Genomic DNA, 14,900 nt, shown 5'->3' with positions numbered 1-14,900 from the left:
ATCCCAACAAACTGTAAGCAATCTCGTACTTTTTGGGAACATGACTCAGAATTTGAATGTTTCGATTTGGCACTAATGCTTAACTTCAGCTTTGCAAAACAGTCTTCATACTTTCCATATGAAATTGTCAGGCTTACTCATTTTTTAGGGGCTGCAGTTTTATGACTGGTCAATGTGAGTTTGTGAAGGCCATAAACACAAGTCCTTTCTAACTATCTTGAATAATTACTTTTTCTCACCCTATTTCTGGATCAAGACCCACTTGTTGGATTTCGACATCTAAAGTGAAGGAGGCAAATATTTATATTTCGAGTACATTCATACTCAAAGCTTGCTGAAATTGGTGGACCTTTGCAGCAGCTAATTAGGAGGCAAGCTCTGAGAACCGCTTGTTTGTTGATTCCTTAAAACTCTATTATCAGGAGTTTCCCTGATTGTGGTGGTGTGAGGAAGCAGCTCGTTGGACCAGGGGTGTCAACAGGGCGGGTTTATAAACAGCTTTTTTAGGCTTTTAACCAAAAGCCAGCGTTATCCCGTGCCGCAACACTGATTCTCGTGGCTTTAAAATTGAGGGGAAAAAGGTGAGGATGGAGCCAGGCTCTTCTCGGTGCCAACCAATGGTAGGACAAGGGGCAATGGGTACAAACAGGAGGTCCCACTTAAATATGAGAAGAAACTTGTTCCCGGTGAGGGTGCCAGAGCCTGGAGCAGGCTGCCCAGGGAGGTTGTGGAGTCTCCTTCTCTGCAGACATTCCAACCCGCCTGGACACCTTCCTGCGTAACCTCGTCTGGGTGTTCCTGCTCCGGCGGGGGGATTGGGCTGGATGGGCTTTTGAGGCCCCTTCCAACCTCTGACATTCTGTGTTAATGCGGAGTTTTTAAGTTTAGGGAAAGCAAGGGGCTGTTTTGCAGCAGTTAATTAGGAGGCAAGCTCTGAGAACCGCTTGCTCGTTGATTCCTTAAAACGCTATTATCAGGAGTTTCCCTGATTGTGGTGGTGTGAGGAAGCAGCTCGTTGGACCAGGGGTGTCAACAGGGCGGGTTTATAAACAGCTTTTTTAGGCTTTTAACCAAAAGCCAGCGTTATCCCGTGCCGCAACACTGATTCTCGTGGCTTTAAAATTGAGGGGGAGGGAAAAAAAAAAAAAAAAAGCCTTAAATTAGGCCTCCTGGGGTGTGTTTAGGCCTCTCCCTCGCGGCGCGCCCAGCAGGGGGCGCTGCCGGGAGGGAAGCGGTGAGTGCGGGGCGGGAGAGACGGGGGGAGGCGCCCGGGCAATCTCGGTGCCGGGGCGGGGAGAGCTCGGCCAGGGATTCCCCCCCCGCCCTGCGAGGAGGACGAGGGAGGAAGGAAGGAAGCAGGAGCGATGGTGAGCCGGGGTGTTGTGTGGGGTCGGGCGGCGCACGGAGGAGGGAGGGGGAAAGGTGTCCCGGTGCGGCCTGCGCTGTCCCGGGCCCTGAGGCGGCCAGGCCGGGGCCTTGTCCGGCGGGGGGCGGGTGTGGGCCGGGGCCTCTCGGTCGCTTCTCAGGGGGCTCCTGGCCGAGCTCGGCCGCCGGCGGGGGGGGGTCGGGGCGGGGGGGACCGGCGGGAAGGGGCCCAAGGCCCCTTCCCGCCGGTCCCCCCCGCCCCGACCCCCCCCGCCGGCGGCCGGGCGAGGCCCCTGCTTAACGAGAAGGCGGTCAAAACGGGGTCCTACCGAATTTTTCACTTCTTATATACAGAAAAGATGGTATCTGCGTCTTATCAGTCTGTCACCGATCTGGTTTTAAGTAGATCTGCGCAAATTAAGACCGAAAGCCAAGCCGGAGTAGAGCAGCGCATGAGTTTAGAGAAGTCGTGTAGTGCGATTAAGGCTTTAATCGGGTAAAAGTGTTTAAACTTCCCTCCTCTCGTTCTATGCTTGTCACAGCCAAAGAGGCGCCAAAAAGGCAGGAGTCGGACTCGATGATCCTCGTGGGTCCCTTCCAACTGAGGACATTCGGTGATTCTGGCATGCAGTTTGAGTCCTCAAGCTTGGATAGGGTGCTATCTTTATATTTTATTTTATTATTTTATTTTTTTAATCCCCCCAGGAAGCTACTTTGAAATCGTGGCTGCCACTGGACGGTAGATGAAAGAGCATCATCTCTGGCCAGCTGCTTTTTCTCACTCGGTCACGGGGAGCGGCTGTCGGTGCCCAAACACTCAAGTGCCGCTTCCTCTTCCCACTTTGGCGTGGAGCTGAGCCCAGCCAGTGTGTCACTGCCTCTTTGTGGGGGACAAAAGCAGAGCCCGTGGCATGCCCATCAGCACGGATAGCCTGGGACAACACTGAGAGTTTGCACCGCTTTGTGTTTCAGTTGCCAAAAGTTAGCTCTTTTGGAACCGAGTAAATATATTGCACACCTTGTGCACTATGTGGTCTAGACTAGCCTGGGGTTGCTGGAAGCATGCTGCGTGGTCAGGCTGTTCTTGCCTTAGTCTCTCCGTGCCAAGGCTTTGTGGAGAAAATGGCTACTTACTGTGTCTGGAAGAGCTGTGCAGGTTTGCTGTTTCATTTGTTAGTCTAGACAGTAGCTATTGCATAGGGTTTGGGGCTTCTGGAATGCTAAGTTGGTTGTATATGTGGGGGCTGGAGCTTTCTCTGGAGGAAAAAATGAGTCACAGCATTTAGTGGTTTTTACTGTGATACTTCCCATGACCTTAGCAAAAGGGATTGCGAGACATTGGAAATTTTCTTACCTAGATGAAGAAGAATCTTGCTTCTCCCATGTACTACACGCTTCTAGGCTACTTAGAGTTTTCTGCCACCTCACTGCCCTTAAAAGTTATAGATGAATTGCTAACGTGAGCAGGAGATGGTCTGCTGAGATGACACAATATTCCTTGCCTTTGATTTCTCCAGTGCATATTTGCACTGTTTGGTAGTGTTAAGATAAACCTAATCACAGCATTTATTGCATGCATGTGGTTTGACTGGTGTGGCAGCGATCAAAACCTCGCTCTGATTCTCTTGGCAAAAGGTATTTTCAGTACAGCCTGTTTCCATGAGTAAGGATTTTGAGGTACTGCTTGTCTCTTCTGCCAAACACACAATTCTGGCAATAAAAAGGCGCCGTTTCAATCTGATCTCCTCTCGTACCAGCTATCTCCCACCACAGACCCCGGTGTGCAGTGAGGGTTGTTTCAGAAGCCCCGATCTGTTCACGCTCTTTGGTTTTTTGGAAATGGAGTGATGCGTTTTTGACCTAGAACTGTTGCTCTTATTCCCCGCATCCCAGGTGATCAAAGACTTTTCCTTTCAAATATCAGCAGGCCTGCTTTCTGGAGTATTTGCTACTGAAATCTCTTTGTGTACTGGATAAATGGCTGTGGCCTTTTTACTGGTTAGTGTAGCGATCAGGGCTTTGAAGTACATTGTAGTACTGTTCTTAGTGTGCAATGTGTAACTAAGATTTGGATTCCATCGATTGATGCTGTAGTAGCAGGTGCGTTGGTCTCTTTGCAGTGAGCTGTGGTGACTGTGATAGGTTGTGTGTGTTTTTTTTTTTTTTCTTTAAGGAACAATTTCTATTTCCTAGAAATTTGCAGATAAGTCATTTGGAAGCCCTTGTGTTCTGAGCAATTCCAGTTCCTTTGCCCTCTGAGCTCATCAAGATCCATCCGTGCCACATTTCTGGAAGGCATGTGACGAGGTATCACAGGGGCTGATGGGTTTTGCACGTTGGTGTCGATAAGATGGCCCTTGAGGATCCTGCACTGTGGTCAAAGTTGCCCAACAACAGGGCCCTTAACGAATAATAGCGACATTCAGTTTGTGCTGATAGTAGGGATTTTGTCAGGGCTTGCATAACCCTGCTAGGAAGCTGTGCCAGGTTTTGGTGCTCCCTTTGTTAGCCAGTGCTCGTCTCCAGAACAATTGCCACGCTGTCGTCTGCTTGCAGACAGCTCCCGCCAAGAGTTTATCTTTTAATGCTGCGTGTACCTGTGCATGCCACTGAGCTACTCGCAAAATGTTTCAAATAAATAACTAGTTTTGCCCTGCAGAAGTCATATAGAAATGACTGTGTGATCTGCATCTGGCAGGATGCTGAGTGGAGGAGTGAACAAATGAGTCTGGATGAGTCCCAGCACACAGGGAACTGAGTGCTTCTTTTATCCTAATTATTTGGTATGCCAAGAGAGGAGGTTTCCTTGCAGGAACTGCATCTTCTTGGAGCTGGTGACCCACAAGCTGATCCGTAATGGGTTCACGTAGGGCATCTATTGAGTGAATCCTGCCTCTTGTGAGCTTTGAGGTCTGTGCTACCTCGACTGTGCCAGGACTTTGTTTCTATAAATTGGTTTGTTGTAGTGAGCACAGTGAAGAATAGGCAGCAACATCTCTGTGTTTTGGGTTAAAAGAAATTAGAAATTGCATCTCATTTTGTAAGTCCTTTGGGCTCTCATAAAGCTGCACATTTTTTTGAGCCTCAAGTCAGCCTTTTTCCATCTTGTTTTGATTGTTTCATGCTCCTTCTCTGCCAGTGGAAGCTGGGATGCTGCTGGCCTTACTCCGAGTTGGTGCCTTGTTTGTTTTTGTGCTGAAGCTATAATTAGTCCTTGTCTAGCCACTCCCCTTGAACTCCCAGTGCTGGTGGGATAGTATGTATACCTTAATTTTGCAGAGGCAAAAAAAAAATTGCTGTCACTCTGGGGGAAAAAAACCAAAGAGAAAAGAAAAAATAAGACTTCAGTATGGCAGTGGTGGAAATAAACATGGCACAAAAGAAGCTGGTGGTACCAGGGAGCTGTGGTGAGATGAGCATGACCTGAGTGTGTTTTTCTTTCATGTAGTTCAGCCTGTACACCTGAAGGTTCGTGATTCTTGGTTTCTGAGAGACTCCTGTGCCTGGTATCTCTCCGCCTGCCCACATCCTTTGGTGAGGGGGGGCAGCATGTGAGTCCAAACCTCCAGCTATAATTAGGAGACGACTAACAAATATTCCCTTATGCGGGGCTTATGTCAAGCTGTTTGTCACGCTGGGGACGGCAGGGAGGGCCAGAGGAGCTGCTTCATTACTGAGGTGCAACTCAAAACACTGCAGGCACACGCAGCAACTATAGCACCCTCCGACGCGGAGCTGGCATTGCTCAATTCCTGTCCCCGGCTCTCCGGTAGGAAGCTGATGGGCTGAAGGCTGCAAGTCCAGGATTTACCTGCGGCCAGGCCAGTTACACAGCGTAGTTACGCTGGTTGTAGTTAACACTGGTGGTAGTTATGCTGGTTGGGTGTGTCTTTTCCAGCCGGAGCCTGTGCTGGCAACAAGGTGTTAACTAAAGCGCGGCTAATTGAAGTCTTCCTCCTTCTTAGGAGCAGAATAAACAAAGCTGCTGCGTTGTTGCTGGTTTTCTGCGGTTTATTTTCAGTTGGGAAGCCTCCTCTGGAGAAAAAACAAACTTGTTGCGTAGGAGCACAGACCTTAATTAGGGTGGCAATACCTGTATTCTGTACATTAGCCTAATCAGAGTTGACCTTGCAGGTGCTGTGCAGTCTCCCTCTGCCTTGATTTACTGCATGCTGAGTTGTGCGACACATGGCCTCGTTCGTCAGCTTTGTCCAAGTGAGAAAAGACAAATGGGAAATGCAAATGTGAAGGTTTGGACACAAGGAAGATGGTCAGAGGGCCCCTGGTTTGGGAAAATGTGTGGATTCAGGTGAAAGCTGAGGATGTGGTTTGATTTTTGCAGTTCCTACTCTCACAGTGAGCCTAAGATTCATGCTTTTTCTCAAAATAAACTTGCCTTTAAAAGCTAGTTTTATGTTGTGGCCCACTTTAAATACTCTCCTGGGTAAAGGAAGATTCTGCTGATAAAACCTTTTTGTTTTCTTTCCACAGGTAAACTTTAACAGTGCTTCCCCTTTACAGTGTCAGAAACAGGAGGTGCTTGTAACAAAAGTGTGAGGTCCTCCTGTTTATTGCCTTTCTGCTTTTCCCTCTCTCGCTTTTTTAATTTTTAAGGCTTAGTTTAGTCCTAAAACACGCAGACAAGGAAATGCTGTTCTGGCAAAACTGCGAAATGTGCTCTCGTTAGCTTTGGCATTTTTTCCCCCCTCTTTTTTATCATCTGGGACAGAAAAGCATTACTGCAGTTAATTTGTCCTCTTTTGTAGTGGCGTAAGTGCTATCACTGGAACCAGCTCAGCTAGCTAATGGCTTTTAGAAATAAAGTACTAAAGAGGTATTCCTAATCTGTGGAGCTAAAAATTCAATATGTAAACCGCTTGGGTTGCTGAGTGCATTAATATCAGTACAAATGAACACTGCAAGTCCTAATGATAGCAATTAGTATTTTATCTGATACCTGGGTCTGTCTTAATGCTTTGAGAATTAAAAACAAATCCTCCAGTGGAGATTTTTCTCCCATGCTTTTTAGCAGGCTCGTAAGTCGGGCTTTTAAGACTGCTTCTAAAATAATCCTGTGTCTTGTGAAGCTTTTGTTGGGGGGAAGATTCTTTTAAGGAAATAAAACCAGCTTATCTACTTTCCTATAATGGAAGGGAAACCTTTTTTAATTTTTTTTTTTTTTTATGTCTTCACAAGTAAGCAGGTTATTTTCTTACATGAAATTCTGTCCTGTAGATAGGCTTAAAATCAGGCCAGCTTATTCTCTGTAGTCCAGCTGGGGAAGCTGTAATAGCAGGAGCGAGTGGATGCTTTAATCCTGCCAAGCTGGAAATGCATCCTGTTTTACTGCATTTGATGAACTTTTCTTATGGCTGAAGTTGATTAGATAAGAAAAATCCCTGTTTTTTACTTTGTTATGAGCAGCTCCTTCAGGGCTGTAGGGGAAGGGATTCAAAGGTCTTGGCTGAATGTAGGCAAAAGATTTATTGCAACCTGCCTCCTCCAGAAAATAAGCGGCATAGGACTGCAGCAGTGAGGCTGTAATCACACTTCGTTGGGTGGAATAAAAACAGGGTACGTTTGAATGTGACCTTCTAAATGCCCTCTGGTTTCTCTGGGATTAAATTAGTAATTCGGAAAGCAGAGGTCTTTCATATCTTGCTGGATGCTTTGGGGCAAAGGGATGATTTAGAAACACTGAGTGCTTAGTTAGCCAGGGAGCTGAGAAATGGTATTTCATTGCTAAGTCATCTTCCATGCCAATTTTTAGGGTTTTTTAAAATCCTTCTTTTTAATATCCTCCTAAATTGATCAATCTCATTCAAACTCTTGTAGGTATGAAATGACTGAAGTAGGAGAAAGTGAGAAATACAGAGAAAACTTTACCCTGTCAAACTGTATTATTTCCAGAGTCATCTCAGGTTGTTTTTTAAAGCAAGAAAGTGAAAGAAATTCTTCAGTGGCTTAGAATGAACATCATAAAAAATCTTCTCTTATTTGTTCAAAACTTAAGACATACCATTGAGTTACCATATATCAGTGCTGGTGTGCGTGCTTCTAGCTTGGGGTAAACTTAAGGTAAAATATTTTGTCTTGCGCAGTAATGGAAAAGTGAGCCAAGCTGTGATGTCTTTGCTGTGCACCTGAGCCTTTTTTTTTTTTTTTTTCTTTTCCTAGGATAATAATATGGCTGAGAAAATAGCTTTGTGCGGGAGCAGGCTGGGGTTATTGCAGTGTCACACCTTGCAGACACCCTGTCTGCCCTTTGCTTGGGATCACCTGAAATTCAGAGTCTGAATTTACAGAGCAGGCTCTTGGAAAAGAGAGGACAGAAGGGCTTTTCCAAGGGTTTGCTTATTTCTGTGATTAGGTGCGGGATTTGCTACTGGTATTCGTTGTGTCTAGAAAAACGGACTTATTTTTTTTTTTCTGCTTTTTCAGTGGGGAGTGTGTGATTTGGCCACAAAATATACAGTTGACTTGGGTCTTCTGCCCAGAGCTTTCTCCAAGAGATCAATCTCTTGCCAGATTTATTTTAATTTGGCCGCTGACTTAAGTGACTGCTGTCTAAAAGATCATGTTACATTTTGATTTTGGGCTTGTAGCTTACAGTATCCTCCGTCTTCGAGGGGGAAAAAAAAAAGCACAACCCACTTTATATTTGATGCTGAAGCATTTTTTTGCCGTCAGTTGAGAACAGCTATTGAGACACCAACATATTAGGTGGCTCTGTTTCCATCCTTTGAGTGCAGTTCCAAAGCTGGATGATATCCCAGCATTAGCTCCTAGGCAATAAACCAAAGTCACACTTGTTGATTAAACATGCCTTTCCAGGGATTTTTCTGAGAAGATTGTGCAGACTCGGTGAAACTTAAGTATCACCTCTGGTTAGTTGAAAAATGTAGCTCTTCCCTTAAATTCTAGGCTTTGTGGTGGCTGGATTGGAGGACATTAGCTAGGACATTGCCTAATTGCTGTGGTTTATGTGACTCTCTTGTTTTCAAGGCTGAAGTAGCTGGTATATTTTTAAATTTCCTTTTTGCCAATGGATGGGTGCAAATTTGACATCTCACAGCTGAGTGCTGCTCCTTATGAGGAGTCCTGGTTTTGTGCAGTTCAGTCTGTATCCTGCAGCCTGTGCTGGGATTTGGGTGATATTAGTTGATGCTGCTGTTTTCCTGGAATTTTTTAGCTTTATGTTTGAGTTGCTTAAATATTTTTAAACTCTGTTGCATTATATGCATTTTACTGCTTTTACAAAGTAGTGAATATCCATCAGTGTTCTTTTTTTGTAAAGAATCCTGCCTTCCTCCATTGATTATTTGGAAGAACTCGGCTTTTTTTTTAGGCTGTCCGTAGCCTCTCCAGTTGTAATGGAATGACGTGTTACCCCTAAAGGTAACCTAAAAAAAAATATTAAATACTGCTTTTGTTGTTGACTTGACCCAGAAGTGAGATCTGTAAAGGGTGCCGAGAAGGGAAGCTTTAGCAGCTTTTAACTCGGTGGTTTATTTATATCCATCTTTGCAAGCTGCTCTAAGCCCACTGAGGGTATGACAGCAGAGGTATCAAGGATGGATTCCTTCCAGGGTTTATTAACAAATCTTTTGAAAGGCCCCGTGTACTTTTTGTGTTTTTTGGTGGGTGAAGCTTTGTAGCGTGAGACGTTGCCCTCGAGAAAGCTTTCCAGCAAAACTGGGGAAAGCTCAGCTTGGTGGTAGGTTAAAAGGGGAGAAAGGATGGGAAAAGTGCTCTGTTGGCAGCTGAAGAGCTTTTTTTTTTTAAAAAAAAAAAAAAAAAAAAAGCACAAGCTTTTGTCTGTAATGTGCAGCAAAACCTCCAAATACTTATTTTTGGTCACCCAAACCAGGTGTGGTTACCTGGATTCTTTTTATCTGCACAGCCCTTTTTCCAGGGAATTGTACTGAAGACCTCTCTTTTGGGGGAAATAGCCTTTTCCCCTTATGTACATCCATTTTTCTCCACCCTGTTTTTCTGAGACTCTTGAAGAGAGTGTGCTTTGAAGCTATTGATGCATCCTGACATTAATTGGTAGTTTGATGTTGTAATTGTTATTGCATCACAGTTTTGTGTGTCCTTTTTTTTGGCAGCAGTAGTGTTTGTCTCTTCCTTCCTCCCTTCGTATGGAACATACTAATTAGATCTTAAACTTAGAGAGTTGCCAAGTTACTTACATCTGCTTTAAAAATCCAGCTCTAGGTACTTAATAAACCTGTTTTGGTGGTACCTGATGAATGGTGGCTCCTCTCTGATGTATTGAAGTTGTTCAGTCTTCACTTGCCACCTGATAATACCTTGGAAAAAATATTGAAATTAAGACATTTGCTTCTGTCGGGCCATGGTAAGATCTGGTGATGAGTCTTGGGACTGTGAAGATTGCACATCGTCCTCCTCTGCTCTTGGCCTTTCTCTCTGAATGTTTGAAATCTCTCAAGATATGTATTTTTGTCAGTGCCTCTTGACTGGAAATTGTCATTACTATCTCCTACCTGTTCTGTTTACAGGAATTAAGGAAAGCGTGGAGTCTGCATGCTGAAAAACACCTATTTAATAGACAGTAGACTCATAGACTCTTTGCTCTATTTGTGTTCATTTGAACTTTCCTCAAGATCATTCCCATTTTCCTTTGCACAGGATACAATCGTTCCCTACAAAGAAATCCTCCAGATGTACTGGGAGAAAGCAACGAGCTTTGTGAATTCTCAGTGCGATGGACTTGAACCCTGGCAACTAGTTGGGCTGACGTTTTCTTCGACGCTTGTAGGTGTGTGGCTGCACGGCTTCCTCTTCCAGTCCGAGAGTAAGTATTTGAAATTGGGGATTTTCCTATGACTGTGGGGAAGGGAGGGAGGACAGAGTTGTTGTTAAGTGGAAGGAAAGAGGACGAAACAAGGCTGAACACTTGTTAAAACAGACTTTCTGCTGTCGACTAGTATTAACAAAACCCTCTCCCAACTGAAGGTCAAGGTCTGTCTGACTATTGAGACACCCCCATTCCTTCCCAGGGTGTGGTAGGCCAGCCTGGAATGCACCTGCATCTCCTTCACTTCCTCTCATCTCCCTTTTGCTTTTGGCTAAACCACTTACTTATTGCAACACTCTTCTTGCTCAAAACCCGGGAAAATTTATCTGAGAGCTGTGTTCTTGTGAACTTAGTCACTGGTGCAAAGTGTCTGGATAACTCTTGCTCTTGATTGTTTCCCTTCCTGCTGGGGGAGGAGATGTGGTTTAGATTCAGTGTTGGAGGTGTGTTTCATCTTCAGGATGTTCAGTATAGTTGCATGTGGTATTGTGTGAATTTTTTTTTCTTCCCCTGGAACATCTTCCTGTTTTGTGCAGTTTCTGATATTGATAACTCTTCAGAGAGGTCTCTTTTGAACACGTGTGATGGTCAGAGATGACTACCTTGCCCTCAGAGGAGAACATGGTGCTTTGCAGTTTGCTTTAGGGTTACACTCCAGTGGCAGTTTGTCCAAAACAGATGAGCTTTTAACTTGATGTTTACTTCTGTGTTTGTGTTTACTTCCTCAACCAGCCTTTTTTCTTTTTAAAAGTGAGAGTAGCGGAATAATGAGAACGTCCATGGAAGGAAGACATTGTGTGAAGCTGTTGCTCAGGACAGAGTTATGTTAGCATCCTCACTAGTATTTGTGCTGTTGCACAGTATCTTTTTTTTTAAAGCATTGACTAACTGTTGTGAGATCTGATTGTCTTTTTTTTCAGGAGTTTGCAGTCTTCTCTCGCTGTGGAAATTCTTAGTGAAACAGTGCAATGGGCAACAGAAATATTATTGTCAGAGTGCTAAGCATTTGCTACAGAATGTGCCAAACTGCAATTGCTGTCCCTCTGTAGCTTTTCAAAATGTGTATGAAGTATGGGAGTGGAATACAGATAAAAATTGCGAAGTCCTGAAATGATTGATTTTTAAAGTTTGCTTAGTTATTTGTTGGCATGTCCTTTAACTGCTGGTGCTCAGCTGAAATGCCTGTAGGACTCAAAAGGCATTTTTGGTGGTTATAAAGCATCTGTGTCATCCTGCTTTCATTCCTGCCTTTAGAGCTACCCTGGGAGTTTTCCGGTGTTTATCATTAGTGGCTTCTCCCATTTCGATATTTGGACTGTGGTGGAATTCCTGCTCTTCCCTCTGTCCATCCCCTTCCCCTGAGTCACCTCCTGTTGCATCACGCGTTTCCTGTGTCGAGTGCGCAGACACCGACCAGGTGAATCCTGGTCATGTCAGGGCTGAACTGCTCTTTCCTCCTTTGGTTTGGGAGCCTGTTTCACGTTGCTGAGTGTTTTATGTTGCAGCACTATTCTGGTTTGAAGATGCAGAAAATAATTTCAAAAAGTATTTTTCCTTTTGCTGGAGACCTTAACCTTTAGCTAATACTAAAGTTCTTATGTGAAATTCCGCATGTGAGCGTGAATTCCCTTGTAAGAAAGAAAACAAATCAAATTATTGGTTCCCCGTAGATGGCTACTGTTCTGCAAGCCAGATGTCATGGTCACTTTTGCATGTTTCTCTTTGATAAACCCATCTGTCTCACCATGTTCCTTTGGTCACTGTGTCATTTTAGCCTGGATCAGAAATACTGAGTCTTTGTCATGGGCTGTATCAGAAGTATTGTGCTCAGAGTCTATTCTTTGGTTTGGTTTTTTTTTCAGTCATTTTAGGTTAATTGCTGACTTTTTATCTTCCAGGTTTAACATCACGAACTAAAAAACAGTTCTTTAAACTACTGAGAAAAATGCCATTTGTCGGGGCTATAGTAAGTATTTGAACAACTTTTCTTAATATTACCCCAGGTCCTTTTTTCAGCCTCTGTAGCTCACTCTGAGACCTCACACTTCTGTGCATCTTTGCTATCATGTTACTGTGATCATAATGATCCAAGAATATACACCTGGAAGGTCTTCTGCTGCCGCTTGGTTTAATGAAAGATATAATTTCTACCTAGTATTTTTGTCATAATATCCCTCTCGTGAAATGAGGGTTCCACCTTTTTGAACTTGAGTTGTTCTTCTGCAACGATAACTTATTCTTGAGCAAGTGTGAGATAGCCAGGTGTTTGTGCAACATGGAAGGATAACTTTTTTTTTTAATCAGATGACCAGCCATGATTAGTTTAGAGTTCAGATACCTATTAGCGATAGTTAGCATTCTGGCACAATTATATCAGAAGTTTGTGTAATCATTAGAATAAGGCAAGCTTTGGTGTTTGGGAGTTTTTTTTTTTTTTGGCATAGAAACTTGAAACTACAAATGTCAGCATGTTTTAGCACGTTAACAACTTAATGATCAAGAAATGCACAATTTGGTTTATTTTGCCTAGCAAATGATGCTGTCACACTTGATGATTGCCTTTCTTTCTACTTGACGTGTTGGCAGATTTACACGTCGATTTGGGGTGTCAGATCTGTTATAGGCAATTTTATCAAATGAGAGTAGCGAAGAGGAACTTTTTCCTTTTGCTGTGGACACGGAAACGATTCTCAGGTTTCTCCCCCAGCCCTCTGGAAGTGACACACATCCCCCTTTATGTCATGTTAAGTCCTCCAGCTTTCATCTTCTGATCAAGCGCTACTCAAGCCAGTTGAATTAATTATTTGTTCTCTTCTGCTTATATCTTTTTTTTTTTGTCTGCCTGTTTGAAAAAGGCACCTTCTGGGCCTCTTGTATATGATCTCTGTTTTGTCCTCACTTAACCTTCTCAGGGCTGGCGCTGTTAAGCTCTCCTGTGCCAGAGGACTCCTGGTGGGTCCTATCTGTGTGCTCTTTCTACTCTTTGGTAGGCTGATACTTGATAACCTATCAGTTGCTTACAGGAGGCCTTGACTTTAAGGCGTTCCAATGTCCAAAAGTCTTTAGAACTGATGATATCCCAACACCTGGGCTGCCTGGAAGAAGAGTCTCTACTTTGGAATGTGTTGTGAGAAGAAGTCTGGGCCTCCTGAGTGTAAGGTGTGGGTGGGAAGCAAGAAATTTCCTACCTGTGTCTGTAGTGGAGATTTCTTTATTGTTTCTTTCTGTTTTCATGGGTTTCTAAACTGTGTATGCTGGCAGAGGAGACAAGGTACAAAATAGAATGCATCTGAAGACTTTGACAAATCAAAAACCGCAACTTAAAAAGGTTCAGTGGATAAAAATGCAGTATGTTTGCCTTGAGCTTTGTTTTCTCCAGCATTAAGGAAGGGATCAAAGCTCCCACTGCTCATTGGTAATAGCTGAACTTGGTGGCGACTGTGCTGTTAAATGAAACACAGCCAAGCAGCGGCCCGAGTGCCACTCTGCAGTCGCCCAGTTCTGGGCTGTGCCGGCCACCATTCCAGCAGGCAATTCCCAGTGTGATTTAGAGACTGATGTGTGCCAGTTCCCTATTCCGGGCAGCTTGTGTTTGGAGGGAGAGGTTGGTAGGAAGGAGGAGCTGAAGTGTGTGGCTGTGAACTCTACTGTGTTTTTTTGGTCATGGAGCTGAAACAGTTCCTGTCTATTCTGCTCAATAGTATGGAGGTAGCCAGTGAGTTCAGTGTTGCATGCGCTCAACAATTATTTGTAATTTGGCCAGTGCCAATGCTGATAGGATTTTCCTTTCTTTTTAGATTCAAAAGAAGATCGATGAAGCCTTGAATGATGTCACTTCCAGTTTATCCTTCCTGAAAGATGAAAAGGATTATATCAAAGCGCTGCCGGAACAAGGCATGAGCCAGCCTGAAGTACTAGAGAAGATGAAAGAGTACAGCTCAAAAGGTACGAATGTGAGTCTGTGCTGCAGCAAAGGTGTGTCTGCTTCACAGACCTAACATGAAACTACCCTCTTAAATAAGATCTAATGGCTCCTGCTCATGGTTTCATCTTAAATATTTCTTCCTTGATGTTCTTTGCTTGCAAATTTTTGTCTGTTTTCCTCCTGGAAGTCACTAAGATCAGTATTCATGACTTTTAATGCTGTATTTGGGTATTTACATTGAAATTCTGTTCTTTGCCCCAAGAGTTCTAAACTGATGATGGCAGAGCTGAGGAGAAGTATGGAGGAAATTATTTGAATGCAGTTTTGATTACGTTTCTGAGCAGTTGCCTTAATGTTCGACTGTTACCAGAAGTGTGTTTTCTGTGGAGCCCCAAGGAATACTCATAATAAAAAACACAAACAAAAGCAAACAAACAAAACCTACAAACAAAGAAAAACCAGGACAAAAAGACCCTGAAAAACAATGAAGGGAAACAAATAAAACCCCCTCCAAAACAATCCCCTAAACAAACAAAACCCAAACCAACACAAACCCAACCAAAATCAAACAAACAAAACACCCCCCCCGCCAAACCACTTGCAAACAGGATTTTTAGGGAATTACCAAGACTGTCCCTCTGAACCGAAGTCATAATGGTTTGCATCTTGAAAATGCCACTTAAGGAAGGAAAAGCCATGATATTCTTCTCCTGGCTTGAGTCCACCTAAGCAGTGTCTGATACTTGAGTTGCCTCACTCATGCAAATATCTCCACCCCGGTTTGTG

General features: G+C 43.9%; 1 protein-coding gene across 2 annotated transcripts in view; it reads left to right on the top strand.

Moving 5' to 3' along the window:
* Positions 1-1,250: 1,250 nt before the first annotated feature.
* Positions 1,251-14,900, top strand: part of SGPL1 (sphingosine-1-phosphate lyase 1) — a 53,550-nt gene continuing 39,900 nt past the window's right edge. For both annotated transcript variants that reach the window (XR_010606486.1, XM_065639405.1), the window contains exons 1-4: positions 1,251-1,367; positions 10,021-10,186; positions 12,088-12,155; positions 13,987-14,134. Coding sequence is in view for 1 of the 2 variants with exons in the window: in XM_065639405.1 (XP_065495477.1) it covers positions 1,365-1,367; positions 10,021-10,186; positions 12,088-12,155; positions 13,987-14,134 (385 nt within the window). In the remaining variant the exon portion in view is untranslated. The remainder of the gene's footprint in view (positions 1,368-10,020; positions 10,187-12,087; positions 12,156-13,986; positions 14,135-14,900) is intronic.

The sequence above is a fragment of the Caloenas nicobarica genome, chromosome 7 (assembly GCF_036013445.1).
Source record: "Caloenas nicobarica isolate bCalNic1 chromosome 7, bCalNic1.hap1, whole genome shotgun sequence".
In the NCBI taxonomy this organism is placed as follows: domain Eukaryota; kingdom Metazoa; phylum Chordata; class Aves; order Columbiformes; family Columbidae; genus Caloenas; species Caloenas nicobarica.
The sequence above is the reverse complement of the archived record's forward strand: the minus strand, read 5'-3'. Positions and strand labels throughout refer to the sequence as shown.